The 15810-nt window shown below is 45.1% G+C and overlaps 1 protein-coding gene across 2 annotated transcripts in view; it reads right to left on the bottom strand.

Annotated features, from left to right (window-relative positions):
• The window catches only part of slc6a16a (solute carrier family 6 member 16a), a 38997-nt gene that overhangs the window by 10839 nt on the left and 12348 nt on the right, over nt 1–15810 (bottom strand). Inside the window, exons 3-10 of one of the 2 annotated variants that reach the window (XM_038988335.1) lie at nt 15454–15611; nt 8482–8608; nt 7866–8041; nt 7198–7308; nt 6517–6758; nt 3873–4053; nt 3071–3272; nt 2015–2174 (exon numbers count right to left, since the gene is read on the bottom strand). In XM_038988335.1, the coding sequence (XP_038844263.1) occupies nt 2015–2174; nt 3071–3272; nt 3873–4053; nt 6517–6758; nt 7198–7308; nt 7866–8041; nt 8482–8608; nt 15454–15611 (1357 nt within the window). Of the gene's footprint in view, nt 1–2014; nt 2175–3070; nt 3273–3872; nt 4054–6516; nt 6759–7197; nt 7309–7865; nt 8042–8481; nt 8609–13385; nt 13584–15453; nt 15612–15810 lie in introns of those variants that run through there. The other variant, XM_038988336.1, reaches the window with a different exon arrangement.

The raw sequence follows: 15810 nt of genomic DNA, 5'->3' as shown, positions 1-15810 counted from the left end.
AAAATAGTAAAATAAAGAAAAACACTTGAATGAGTAGGTATGTCCAAACGTTGACTGGTACTGTATATATATATTACGATGTTGTATTATGTTGGGCACATTTGTAAAAGAGACGTAGGTCTCAATATGTCTTCCCTGTTAAAACAAAGGTTCACTAGAAAAATAAATACAAAAGGTTGAAAATCTACAAGTTAGGACAAGAGGATTCTAATATCCCATAAGTCGTTGCATAAATGCGGAAACAAATCTAAACAATGGGACGAGCAATGCGAGCGAAAATGACTGGAAGTGGATGTTAGCATTGCAGAAAGTTTCAGCTAACTACTCAGCAAGTACATAACTGTTTTTCTCTCATCCTAGTCATTTAAATGTGTTTATTACTTAATGTCCTGACCGCTGGTCACATTTACAATACTAATCCTGTAGAATCAGCAACGCTGCTGGACCAATGAACTTGTTTATTTTAGAACGCTTCGCATGGAATTACTACGTTGTCCTAACCTGTGTATTTTTGACCTAGATCAGAGGTCAGGTGAAAGCTACCACCATATTGCTTACACCTATCCAATCCTCTCAGATCTACACAAGTGCCTAGGGCCCAGGGCTATGGGGTTGATATGGGATTGGAAAGGTAGACTGGCAGTAAAGTTAAGACAGTCCCCCTTTCGACAACAAAGTCGTTATACCATAGTGTGTTAAACTTTATACCATAATCGCATTGGAAAACATGACAATTCAATGTGTAATTGCACAAACTACCACTAGGTGTCAGAGTTGTAAGTACTATGTAACAATCTGTTCCTACACTGTATAACACCATACATACACAGAAATCATTTCCACCATATGGTATGAAAGTCCCGCCTACTTTCTGGATCATGTTCCACGCCGTTTTTGAATGGCCTTCAAGATTATATGATCAAATTCCTCAAAACGCGGTCATTTAAAATGTATGTAATATAATATTTCTATCATGGGTTAATTTACTTCTACCCAGTGCCACCCATGAAGGTTTTCAATTACAAAAAAGAAAACGCAATCGAAAACCTTCATGAAAGGCAACAGTTAGAAGTAAATTAAACCATGAATAGAAATATCATTTTACATACACTAAGTATACAAAACATTAGGAACACTTTCCTATTGAGTTGTCCCCCTTTTCCCTCAGAACAGCCTCATTTCATTGGGGTATGGACTCTACAAGGTGTCAAAAGCGTTCCACAGGAATGCTGGCCCATGTTGACTCCAATGCTTCCTACAGTTGTGTTAAATTGGCTGGATGGCCTTTGGGTGGTAGACCATTCTTTATACATTGGGAAACTGTTGAGCGTGAAAAACCCAGCAGCGTTTTCAGTTCTTGACACACTCAAACCGGTGTCTATTACATCTATTACCAGACCCCGTTCAAAGGCACTTACAGTAAATATTTTGTCTTGCCCATTCACCCTCTGAATGGAACACATTCACAATTCAGGTCTCAATTGTCTCAAGGTTTAAACATCCTTCTTTAACCTGTCTCCCCCTTCATCTACACTGATTGAAGTGGATTTAACAAGTGACATCAATAAGGGATTATAGCTTTCACCTGAATTCACCTGGTCAGTCTGTCATGTAAAGAGCAGGTATTGTTTTGTACACTCAGTGTAAATCTTAAATGGCTGCATTTTGATGAATTTGATTTTATATTCTTGAAGCCCAATTCAAAAACTGCGTGGGACATGATCCAGAAAGTAGGCAGGATCATACTGTATTACGGAGGGACATCGCAAATATTTGTTGTAATTAATGCAATGTGACATAGAAAAGAAAACATGAATAAATTATCCAAAGAAAGGAGTACTGTACATCACTGGTATTATGCTATTACATTGGTATTATACTATTACATTGGTATCATACTATTACATTGGTATTATACTATTACATTGGTATTATACTATTACATTGGTATTATACTATTACATTGGTATTCTACTATTACATTGGTATTGGTAAACCCGTTTGGACGTCTTACCGGTCAGCTCCGTAAACCCAGGCCACAGCGAATGTCTCAAAGACCACCACGATGATCAGGGGTAGGGTGGCAGAGTAGTCATCGAACATCATCACAAAGTAGTTCCCCGAGCGCTGGGTAAACAAAAGTCCGATCACAAAGCCCAGAGCACAGCTGCACACTGAATCATAACGACAAAGAACACAGATATTTAGTGACACACTGAATCATAACGACAAAGAACACAGATATTTAGTGACACACTGAATCATAATGACAAAGAACACAGCTATTTAGTGACACACTGAATCATAACGACAAAGAACACAGATATTTAGTGACACACTGAATCATAATGACAAAGAACACAGCTATTTAGTGACACACTGAATCATAATGACAAAGAACACAGCTATTTAGTGACATACTGAATCATAATGACAAAGAACATAGCTATTTAGTGACATACTGAATCATAATGACAAAGAACATAGCTATTTAGTGACCTACTGAATCATAATGACAAAGAACACAGCTATTTAGTGACCTACTGAACCATAATGACAAAGAACACAGCTATTTAGTGACCTACTGAATCATAATGACAAAGAACACAGCTATTTAGTGACCTACTGAACCATAATGACAAAGAACACAGCTATTTAGTGACACACTGAATCATAATGACAAAGAACACAGATATTTAGTGACCTACTGAATCATGACAAAGAACACAGCTATTTAGTGACACACTGAATCATAATGACAAAGAACACAGCTATTTATTGACACACTGAATCATTATGACAAAGAACACAGCTATTTAGTGACACACTGAATCATAATGACAAAGAACACAGCTATTTAGTGACACACGGACTAAATGTTTCAAAGACAGACAAAGAGCACAACTACAAACTAAAACACCAAAAAATATAAGTACTTGTTATATTTTTTGTTGTTTTAGTTTGTAGTTGTGCTCTTTGTCTGTCTTTGAAACATTTAGTTGAGTGTGTGTGCGCACGTGGGTGCATTTGTGTATTGGTGCATTGGTGTGTGTGAATATGTCTGTATTACCAGTGAGCATGGTCCGGTGGCGTCCTAGCAGGCTGAAGTTGTCCATGAGGGGGGTGAGGATCCCCTGCATGGTGCCGAACATGGTGCTCATGCCCAGGTTGAGCAGCATGAGGAAGAAGAGCGTGGACCAGAAGGGGCTGGCAGGGAACTGGGCCATGGCCTCTGTGAAGGCAATGAACGCTAGGCCCGTCCCTTCCACACCCTGGGGGTTAGAGAGAGACAAGAGGGACAAACACTTTATTCTATGTGGAGTATGTTGATATTTGTAACCTGTATTTTATGTGGAATATGTTGATATTTGTAACCTGTACGAGGGAGAAAAAAACGAGGGAGGGAGAGAACGAGGGAGGGAGGGAGAGAACGAGGGAGGGAGGGGGGAGAGAACATGGGAGGGAGGGAGAGAACGGGGGAACGAGGGAGGGTACGAAGGAGAGAACGAGGGAGGGAGAGAACGAGGGAGGGTGGGAGAGAACGAGGGAGGGCACAAGGGAGGGAACACGGGAGGGTGGGATAGCGAACAAGGGAGAGAGAGAATGAGGGAGGGAGGGAACAAGGGAGGGATGGAGGGAATGAGGGAGAGAACGAGGGAGGGGGGGAGAGAATGAGGGAGGGGGGCAATGTGTTAACAGGAGGTTGTAAGGGGTGAAGAAAGAGAGGGAATACAAGGTAGGGGAAACAGAAGGAGGTAAAGACAGCTCCTTATAAATAACTTTGTGCCTACATTACAAAGGACTCCGTTCTCCATTATTTCTGAAAATAGGATTTGAACCACAAGCCCCCTAAAACCTAATATAACCCTCACCTTGTTCATCTCCTCATCCAGGTCACAGTCGGTGATGTTTGTCCCCACCTGGGAGCCGTAGTGATGGTACCACTCTCTGTAGTCAGGTATGGTGACGGAGGCAGGATCAGACATGTTGAACCACGGCCACCAGTGATGGTTGCTTCCATGTGTGGCCATGTCGTTTAACAGGCCCAGATTTCTGAAGGGTGGGAGGTGACGTAGCCTGAGCTTAGAATTATAAGGTTCCTTCTGTAAAAAGTTGATTCTGAGATAATTGGCTTTAAAGTTACCAACCCTTATTGTTTTGAATGGTGTGAGCAATTTCTATCTCATATCCTTATTCACTTAACAACATGAATTGGGGTATTTAGAGTACTATATAGGTAGAGAACATTGAACAGAACAAGAAAATGTCCAGAACTCAATTTGGGTAAAATTGCAGATAGAACATGATAATTCCAAGCTCTCAATATCGAAATTCCCTTCAGGTACATCGCTATACTTTATTTGAAGGTATGCTTACACTCTTAGAAAAAAAGGTTCCAAAAAGGTTATTCAGATGGACCCATAGGAGAACCTTTTTGGTTCCAGGTAGAACCCCTTTTTTTGGTCCCAGGTAGAACCCTTTTTGGTTCCATGTAGAAACTGGAACCAAAAATAGTTCTTCAAAGGGTTCTCCTACGTGGACAGTTGAAGAACCCTTTAAGGTTCTAAATAGCACCTTTCTTTCTAAGAGTGTACATATGGACATGTCTTGGATATGTTTCCATAATATTGACATGCTTTATAAAGGGATAGTTCATCCAAAATAACAAAATTACATTTTGCTTTCAGTAGCCTGTAAGCAGTCTATGGACAACACAAGACAGCAGTCCATGCTTTGGTTTAGTTAAACTGGCCACTGTCTCCAAATGGCATTTTTATTAGCATTTTTCACACTTTATATTCAAATCCTGTTAAAGTAACTTCATTGAGCTACACCAGCGTTTCCCAACCCCGCTCCTCCAACGCCGTTCCTCCAACCCCGCTCCTCCAACCCCGTTCCTCCAACCCCGCTCCTCCAACCACGTTTCCCAACCCCGTTCCTCCAACCCCGTTCCTCCAATCCCGCTCCTCCAACCCCGTTCCTCCAACCCCGCTCCTCCGACCCCGTTTCCCAACCCCGCTCCTCCAACCCCGTTCCTCCAACTCCGTTCCTCCAACCCTGCTCCTCCAACCCCGTTCCTCCAACCCCGTTCCTCCAACCCTGCTCCTCCAACCCCGTTCCTCCAACCCCGTTCCTCCAACCCTGCTCCTCCAACCCCGTTCCTCCAACCCCGCTCCTCCAACCCCGTTCCTCCAACCCCGTTCCTCCAACCCTGCTCCTCCAACCCCGGTCCTCCAACCCCGCTCCTCCAACAGTACACATTTTTGTTGTGGCCCCGGACATATACACCTGATTCTACTTCAACAAGAAGTTGAATTAGTGTTTTTGGTCCGGGGCTACAACAAAAATGCGTGTTGTTTGGGGTACTGGAGGACCGGAGTTGGGAAACACGGAGCTACACAATCAATTGTCGACAGTTTAGGATGATCTGGACACGAAGCGTGAAAAATGCTAATACAGGAGATATAGACTTGCATTGGTTTTGTGGCACAAATGCTAAAAAGTTAGCACTTGGAGACAGTGACCAGGCAAACAAAAGCAAAGCATGAATAGCTGTCTTACCCTATCCATAGACTGCTTACAGATGAACCTTTTACTGCAGTGGGCTAAATCCGGGTCATACAAAATGTTTGTTGGTAGTCTTAAACAAATTTACTTTGAAACAAAAGTATACACGTCACACACATGGTTATGGGCTTTAACAAAAAGACACCTGTACCATGTCAAATATAGAGTTGAAATGTATTACATTTTGAGTTTGCATTCCAATATTACACTTTATGTACATCACAGAAGACAGAAATATAACAAAACCGTTGACATAGAAACACCAGATTTTCTGCAGGTTTAAAAAAAATTATGTTTATAAATTATGAAATTATGAAAAATATAAATAACATTCCACCCATGAGGCCACTTGGTCATTTGACTGCAGGAAAGTCTATGGAAAGCGATGTGATTTTGTAAATTGGGTGAACTATCCCTTTAAAGGAAAGGAGATTCAACACTATTGAGACACACACGCAAACACATTTTAAATGAGAGGGCCTTATTTCATTGAAGGGAGTTATCCCTTTAAACTGGGCTGAAACCTTCCCCAGCATGAGTCAAGGAGTGTAACATCAACAGAACCATGAGATGTGCAGCAGACATTACACATACCTTTTCAGTTCCATGATCTACAAACAGTCTCTCTCTTTAACTCTCTCTAACTCTCTCTCTCTCTCTCTCTCTCTCTCTCTCTCTTTAACTCTCTCTCTCTCTCTCTCTCTCTCTCTCTCTCTCTCTCTCTCTCTCTCTCTCTCTCTCTCTCTCTCTCTCTCTCTCTCTCTCTCTCTCTCTCTCTCTCTCTCTCTCTCTCTCTCTCTCTCTCTCTCTCTCTCTCTCTCTCTCTCTCTCTCTCTCTCACACACACACACACACACACACACACACACACACACACACACACACACACACACACACACACACACACACACACACACACACACAATCACCCCTTGACTCCATACTTACTGGGTGATGCAGTTCAGGACAATGTTCTTGGCCCTGAAGCCCAGCACTACGAACACCACCAGTGATGCGAGCACTGAGGTCATGAAGTTGATGCAGGAGACCATGAGCGCGTCACGGTGACAGTTGTTGTGGATGGGGTTGTAGGAAGAGTAGGCAATCACAGAGCCGTAGCCCAGGCCCAGGGCAAAGAACACCTGTGTGGCTGCCTGCCGCCACACCTGCACCTCAGCCCAAATTTCTATCTGAGACACAGAGAGAGAGAGAGAGAGAGAGAGAGAGAGAGAGAGAGAGAGAGAGAGAGAGAGAGAGAGAGAGAGAGAGAGAGAGAGAGAGAGAGAGAGAGAGAGAGAGAGAGAGAGAGAGAGAAAAAGAGAGAGAAAAAGAGAGAGAAAAAGAGAGACGAAAGAGAGACGAAAGAGAGACGAAAGAGAGACGAAAGAGAGACGAAAGAGAGAAGAAAGAGAAAGAGAGAGAGAGAGTGACAGCGTAAGACTAAATTCTACTCTATTTATATTCTGTCAATTCAGGAAGTGAATAGAAATTCCAGTCCTCTCTGGTCCTCTTCTCCAGAGTGCTTAATTCTTGTTTTTAAGCATCTTTGTACATCTTTGAGATTCTACTTGTAATTAAAAGCACAAAATCAATTAAATATATTATTATTATTGTTATTATTGTACTTACTTTAGGGTAGAACATGTAGGCGATTCCCTCCATGGCTCCATCCAGCATCAAGCCTCTGACAAGGAAAATGAACAGCACAGCATAGGGGAAGACTGAGGAGAAATACATCACCTATGGAGAAGAGAATTACAATTTAAATTAGGAACCATCAGTCCTTTTAATGTAGATTCTAAAATATGTCTATGGATTTGGGAGAGGTTGTATTTCTCCAGCCCCATTCCTCAGCTGTATACCGGGACAGGTGGTGGGGTTGCCGTTTTGTTCTTTTTCCAATTTCAGAATGTATCTTTAACTTGACCTATAGGTAGATATAGGGCTGGGTTCATGGACACAGACTAAGTACCATAAGATATTGGATTAAATCAATATTTATCAAATGACATTCTACATTCTCTTTTAAAAACTATACATGAAAAAAAACATTTAACAAGACAAGGTCAACGAAGGAGGACATTAACATTAACATGAAACAATTTTAAAGTAACATTTGCCAAAAACAGAATTCATCCGCTTTCTTCAACAGCTAGCGTGTTAACTACTAGCCTACCATAATCATGGTTAGTGGTTGCCGGGGGCGACACTACTGAGGGTCAAGGCAGGTGGTGACCCGTTACACTGTTTGTAACATGCTATATGTTGTGAAAAAGATGAACTGAGAGCGTCCTTACCTTGGCAGAGGACTTGATGCCTTTGATCATGGCTAGACAGACGATGGCCCAGGCAGCCAGCAGACAGCCCGTCATGATGGGGTTAAACTCACCAGACTCATCGATGGAGTCTGTGATGTCTAGAGCCTTCCGGAACCAGAAGTACGAGGTTGGGGAGCTACCTGAGCATTCCTTTACTGACAGACAGAGAGAGAGAGGGAGGGAGAGAGAGAGAGGACGTGAGAGAGGGAGAGAGATTTATATAGTTTACATACACAAAGCTTGCTCTTGTAGAATACAATGTGTCCATTGCACATCTAAACACAAATAAGGAGAAGCATGATATGTACCACACACACACACACACACACACACACACACACACACACACACACACACACACACACACACACACACACACACACACACACACACACACACACACACACACACACACACACACACACAACTAACCTTGTGGGGACAAAATATGAAACTACACACACACACACACACACACACACACACACACACACACACACACACACACACACACACACACACACACACACACACACACACACACACACACACACACACACACACACACACACACACACACACAGCTAGTGAATACCAGTGTTATTGGTGGTCATGTTGATGGGACACTGCTCCCAGGGTAGAGGATACTGGAAGGAGTTGCCCATGTAGAAGAGACTCCATGCGATGATGACATTGTAGTAGAGAGCCACAAAGAAACACACCTGAGGAAGGAAGACAGGGTTAATGCAGTATTTAACCTGCTAGCTGCACCTGAGGAAGGAAGACAGGGTTAATGCAGTATTTAACATGCTAGCTGCACCTGAGGAAGGAAGACAGGGTTAATGCAGTATTTAACCTGCTAGCTGCACCTGAGGAAGGAAGACAGGGTTAATGCAGTATTTAACATGCTAGCTGCACCTGAGGAAGGAAGACAGGGTTAATGCAGTATTTAACCTGCTAGCTGCACCTGAGGAAGGAAGACAGGGTTAATGCAGTATTTAACATGCTAGCTACACCTGAGGAAGGAAGACAGGGTTAATGCAGTATTTAACATGCTAGCTGCACCTGAGGAAGGAAGACAGGGTTAATGCAGTATTTAACATGCTAGCTGCACCTGAGGAAGGAAGACAGGGTTAATGCAGTATTTAACATGCTAGCTGCACCTGAGGAAGGAAGACAGGGTTAATGCAGTATTTAACATGCTAGCTGCACCTGAGGAAGGAAGACAGGGTTAATGCAGTATTTAACATGCTAGCTACACCTGAGGAAGGAAGACAGGGTTAGTGCAGTATTTAACATGCTAGCTGCACCTGAGGAAGACAGGGTTAATGCAGTATTTAACATGCTAGCTGCACCTGAGGAAGGAAGACAGGGTTAATGCAGTATTTAACCTGCTAGCTGCACCTGAGGAAGGAAGACAGGGTTAATGCAGTATTTAACCTGCTAGCTGCACCTGAGGAAGGAAGACAGGGTTAATGCAGTATTTAACCTGCTAGCTGCACCTGAGGAAGGAAGACAGGGTTAATGCAGTATTTAACCTGCTAGCTGCACCTGAGGAAGGAAGACAGGGTTAATGCAGTATTTAACCTGCTAGCTACACCTGAGGAAGGAAGACAGGGTTAATGCAGTATTTAACATGCTAGCTGTACCTGAGGAAGGAAGACAGGGTTAATGCAGTATTTAACATGCTAGCTGCACCTGAGGAAGGAAGACAGGGTTAATGCAGTATTTAACATGCTAGCTACACCTGAGGAAGGAAGACAGGGTTAATGCAGTATTTAACATGCTAGCTGCACCTGAGGAAGGAAGACAGGGTTAATGCAGTATTTAACCTGCTAGCTGCACCTGAGGAAGGAAGACAGGGTTAATGCAGTATTTAACCTGCTAGCTGCACCTGAGGAAGGAAGACAGGGTTAATGCAGTATTTAACATGCTAGCTGCACCTGTAGACTTCCAGTCATTGCAAATCAAATCAAACTTTATTTGTCACATGCGCCAAATACAACAAGTACCATGAAATGCTTACTTACAAGCCTTTAACCAACAGCGCAGTTCAAGAAGAGTTAAGAAAATATTTACCAAATAAACTAAAGTAAAAAATAAAATAATAAAAAAGTAACACAATAAAATAACAATAATGAGGCTATATACAGGGGATACCGGTACTGAGTCATAGTGCGGGGGTACAGGTTAGAGGTCATTTGTACATGTAGGTAGGGGTGAAGTGACTATGCATATAATAAAACAGCAAGTAGCAGCAGTTAGCAGCGCTAACTCGCAAAACTAAATTAAACTTCCTTCAAACTGCATGCAGGGACATCTGGGTAAGTAATTGCCAAAATATCACACTATCCCTTTAAATATTGTTATAGCAGCTCCCTGAGACCAGCACTGACAGACAGAATGAGTATGAATTGGGTGTCAGTGTTAAGCAATAGGGTGACGCTGGGTATCCCGGTCGCGGCTGGCTGTGACAGATCCTGGACATGAACCCAGAATCTCTAGTGGCACAGCCTTAGAGCACTGCACCACTCGAGAGGCCCTAGCAGTGTTAACCAATAGGGTGTCAGTGCATACGTTATGCCAACACAGGGGAGAGAGGAGTGTGCAACTACTTCTCACACATTACATAGAGATCGTTCCCTTAACCACACACACACACACACAAACCTCTAGCCTTCTCGAGCCACACAGGTGTACGAGTCAGTTTGTTTTGTATCTCTGTTTACCAGACATGAGGTGACTAAAAAGTTAATTCAGACAAACGTTGATAATGGAGTGATCTCTAACTATGCTGTTAATATGACCTCCTGCATGGTTAAACCGAGTTGACTGATTCTGACTGCTAGACTACACCAGTCTACTTCTGCAAGATGTTCTGCTGTTCTTCTTTGCCTCAGGGCTTAAGGTCAGGTTCCAAACACGTCCACAGTCATTGGTGCAGGACCTGTTAACAACACTAGGAGCCATATTAACACTGTTGACTGATTTGATGCATATTTATGCATATTCAAATATGCATTCTACATGCATGGAGCTGTTTTCAACTTACCTGGAAATCTAGTCAACAGGTTTATTGTGTCGGGCCCTGGTCTATTTTTTTGCCTTCACCACAGATCTATAGCCTCAACATTAGGCCTTAACCGTCACCCCATTGACAATGTTTGGCTCCCAAAACATTTCTGTCAGGCCAGGGAACAGCCTGTGTTCCAGTGTTTCTAATTCCTGAGAACGTTCCTTTTGAAAACATTCTAGGAACAGTCTAGCAACATTGTGACAAATCAAGGGGCATGGAAGGAGGTTCCTTGTATGTTGAATAATAACATGAAGTCAAAATATTCCTTCAACCATCGTCCGAGTGTTTCTCATGACAAGCAGAAGAAATAAATAACAGTCCCAACCAAACACCAGAATGGTAACCAGATGAAAGCAGTCCCAACCAAACACCAGAATGGTAACCAGATGAAAGCAGTCCCAACCAAACACCAGAATGGTAACCAGATGAAAGCTGTCCCAACCAAACACCAGAATGGTAACCAGATGAAAGCAGTCCCAACCAAACACCAGAATGGTAACCAGATGAAAGCAGTCCCAACCAAACACCAGAATGGTAACCAGATGAAAGCAGTCCCAACCAAACACCAGAATGGTAACCAGATGAAAGCAGTCCCAACCAAACACCAGAATGGTAACCAGATGAAAGAAGTCTCTGTGTGTGGTGGGAATGTGTATTGTTAGTTAGTTGAGAAACTAGTCCCTGTGTGTGGTGGGAATGTGTATTGTTAGTTAGTTGAGAAACTAGTCTCTGTGTGTGGTGGGAATGTGTATTGTTAGTTAGTTGAGAAACTAGTCTCTGTGTGTGGTGGGAATGTGTATTGTTAGTTAGTTGAGAAACTAGTCTCTGTGTGTGGTGGGAATGTGTATTGTTAGTTAGTTGAGAAACTAGTCTCTGTGTGTGGTGGGAATGTGTATTGTTAGTTAGTTGAGAAACTAGTCTCTGTGTGTGGTGGGAATGTGTATTGTTAGTTAGTTGAGAAACTAGTCCCTGTGTGTGGTGGGAATGTGTATTGTTAGTTAGTTGAGAAACTAGTCCCTGTGTGTGGTGGGAATGTGTATTGTTAGTTAGTTGAGAAACTAGTCCCTGTGTGTGGTGGGAATGTGTATTGTTAGTTAGTTGAGAAACTAGTCCCTGTGTGTGGTGGGAATGTGTATTGTTAGTTAGTTGAGAAACTAGTCCCTGTGTGTGGTGGGAATGTGTATTGTTAGTTAGTTGAGAAACTAGTCCCTGTGTGTGGTGGGAATGTGTATTGTTAGTTAGTTGAGAAACTAGTCCCTGTGTGTGGTGGGAATGTGTATTGTTAGTTAGTTGAGAAACTAGTCCCTGTGTGTGGTGGGAATGTGTATTGTTAGTTAGTTGAGAAACTAGTCCCTGTGTGTGGTGGGAATGTGTATTGTTAGTTAGTTGAGAAACTAGTCTCTGTGTGTGGTGGGAATGTTTATTGTTAGTTAGTTGAGAAACTAGTCCCTGTGTGTGGTGGGAATGTGTATTGTTAGTTAGTTGAGAAACTAGTCTCTGTGTGTGGTGGGAATGTGTATTGTTAGTTAGTTGAGAAACTAGTCCCTGTGTGTGGTGGGAATGTGTATTGTTAGTTAGTTGAGAAACTAGTCCCTGTGTGTGGTGGGAATGTGTATTGTTAGTTAGTTGAGAAACTAGTCTCTGTGTGTGGTGGGAATGTGTATTGTTAGTTAGTTGAGAAACTAGTCCCTGTGTGTGGTGGGAATGTGTATTGTTAGTTAGTTGAGAAACTAGTCCCTGTGTGTGGTGGGAATGTGTATTGTTAGTTAGTTGAGAAACTAGTCCCTGTGTGTGGTGGGAATGTGTATTGTTAGTTAGTTGAGAAACTAGTCCCTGTGTGTGGTGGGAATGTGTATTGTTAGTTAGTTGAGAAACTAGTCCCTGTGTGTGTGGTGGGAATGTGTATTGTTAGTTAGTTGAGAAACTAGTCCCTGTGTGTGGTGGGAATGTGTATTGTTAGTTAGTTGAGAAACTAGTCCCTGTGTGTGGTGGGAATGTGTATTGTTAGTTAGTTGACTGTGCATCCCAAATGGCACCCTATTTACCTATAAAGTGCAGCACTACTTTTGACCAGGACCTATTGGGGCTCTGCCTCTCTGGTCAAAAGTAGTGCACTACAGATCTGCTATCTTAATTTAATCACTCTGTTGTTGCAGAGAATTTTCCTGCACAGCAGGAAATGTTCATTTTTGTGAATTCAATGTATTAAAAAGCTTCTAACGTTTGTAATTTCCACTTTAACATTTCAGACCTGATTTTCCCTACTTAAATGTCCATGAATTAAAATCCACATAATAATTGACATTTCCTGTTGCAGCAGGACTTTTTTTCTGCTGTGAGAAGCAGGCTCAAATTAAGGTACAGCATCTGTACATACAGTATGAAATAGGGTGCCATTTGGGACCAACCCCTGTTGTGCTCACCATGCAGCTGGAGTAGCCGATACCGGCCAGCCTGTTGTGCCCACCATGCAGCTGGAGTAGCCGATACCGGCCAGCCTGTTGTGCTCACCATGCAGCTGGAGTAGCCGATACCGGCCAGCCTGTTGTGCTCACCATGCAGCTGGAGTAGCCGATACCGGCCAACCTGTTGTGCTCACCATGCAGCTGGAGTAGCCGATACCGGCCAGCCTGTTGTGCCCACCATGCAGCTGGAGTAGCCGATACCGGCCAGCCTGTTGTGCCCACCATGCAGCTGGAGTAGCCGATACCGGCCAGCCTGTTGTGCTCACCATGCAGCTGGAGTAGCCGATACCGGCCAGCCTGTTGTGCCCACCATGCAGCTGGAGTAGCCGATACCGGCCAACCTGTTGTGCTCACCATGCAGCTGGAGTAGCCGATACCGGCCAGCCTGTTGTGCTCACCATGCAGCTGGAGTAGCCGATACCGGCCAACCTGTTGTGCTCACCATGCAGCTGGAGTAGCCGATACCGGCCAGCCTGTTGTGCTCACCATGCAGCTGGAGTAGCCGATACCGGCCAACCTGTTGTGCTCACCATGCAGCTGGAGTAGCCGATACCGGCCAGCCTGTTGTGCCCACCATGCAGCTGGAGTAGCCGATACCGGCCAGCCTGTTGTGCCCACCATGCAGCTGGAGTAGCCGATACCGGCCAGCCTGTTGTGCCCACCATGCAGCTGGAGTAGCCGATACCGGCCAACCTGTTGTGCCCACCATGCAGCTGGAGTAGCCGATACCGGCCAACCTGTTGTGCTCACCATGCAGCTGGAGTAGCCGATACCAGCCAGCCTGTTGTGCCCACCATGCAGCTGGAGTAGCCGATACCGGCCAGCCTGTTGTGCCCACCATGCAGCTGGAGTAGCCGATACCGGCCAGCCTGTTGTGCTCACCATGCAGCTGGAGTAGCCGATACCGGCCAGCCTGTTGTGCCCACCATGCAGCTGGAGTAGCCGATACCGGCCAACCTGTTGTGCCCACCATGCAGCTGGAGTAGCCGATACCGGCCAGCCTGTTGTGCTCACCATGCAGCTGGAGTAGCCGATACCGGCCAGCCTGTTGTGCTCACCATGCAGCTGGAGTAGCCGATACCGGCCAGCCTGTTGTGCTCACCATGCAGCTGGAGTAGCCGATACCGGCCAGCCTGTTGTGCTCACCATGCAGCTGGAGTAGCCGATACCGGCCAGCCTGTTGTGCTCACCATGCAGCTGGCGTAGCCGATACCGGCCAACCTGTTGTGCTCACCATGCAGCTGGAGTAGCCGATACCGGCCAACCTGTTGTGCTCACCATGCAGCTGGAGTAGCCGATACCGGCCAGCCTGTTGTGCTCACCATGCAGCTGGAGTAGCCGATACCGGCCAGCCTGTTGTGCTCACCATGCAGCTGGAGTAGCCGATACCGGCCAGCCTGTTGTGCTCACCATGCAGCTGGAGTAGCCGATACCGGCCAGCCTGTTGTGCTCACCATGCAGCTGGAGTAGCCGATACCGGCCAACCTGTTGTGCTCACCATGCAGCTGGAGTAGCCGATACCGGCCAGCCTGTTGTGCTCACCATGCAGCTGGAGTAGCCGATACCGGCCAGCCTGTTGTGCTCACCATGCAGCTGGAGTAGCCGATACCGGCCAGCCTGTTGTGCTCACCATGCAGCTGGAGTAGCCGATACCGGCCAACCTATGGTGCTCACCATGCAGCTGGAGTAGCCGATACCGGCCAACCTGTTGTGCTCACCATGCAGCTGGAGTAGCCGATACCGGCCAACCTGTTGTGCTCACCATGCAGCTGGAGTAGCCGATACCGGCCAACCTGTGGTGCTCACCATGCAGCTGGAGTAGCCGATACCGGCCAACCTGTGGTGCTCACCATGCAGCTGGAGTAGCCGATACCGGCCAGCCTGTTGTGCTCACCATGCAGCTGGAGTAGCCGATACCGGCCAGCCTGTTGTGCTCACCATGCAGCTGGAGTAGCCGATACCGGCCAACCTGTTGTGCTCACCATGCAGCTGGAGTAGCCGATACCGGCCAGCCTGTTGTGCTCACCATGCAGCTGGAGTAGCCGATACCGGCCAGCTTGGGGGAGATGTGCTTCCACACACCGATGCTGCCCTGACGGATGCACTGGCCCGCAGCCAGCTCCATGAAGAACAGGGGAACCCCCACCACCACCAACAGCATGACATAGAGCACCATGAACGCGCCTGCCAGGAGAGGGAGAGGAGGCAGAGAGTTAAACTGTTAAATCTGCAGTTCACTGTTTCAGGAAACAGCTGAGGGATGGGGTTGGAGAAATGTAACCACTCTCAGATTCAAAGACAGAGCTATGATGCAAGGACTGACAATCCATAAGATAAAAAATATATAGTTTTAACCATGTGTTAAGGCCATACAGTGTTTGTT

The sequence above is a fragment of the Salvelinus namaycush genome, chromosome 3 (genome assembly GCF_016432855.1).
Source record: "Salvelinus namaycush isolate Seneca chromosome 3, SaNama_1.0, whole genome shotgun sequence".
Taxonomy (NCBI): Eukaryota; Metazoa; Chordata; class Actinopteri; order Salmoniformes; family Salmonidae; genus Salvelinus; species Salvelinus namaycush.
The sequence above is the reverse complement of the archived record's forward strand: the minus strand, read 5'-3'. Positions and strand labels throughout refer to the sequence as shown.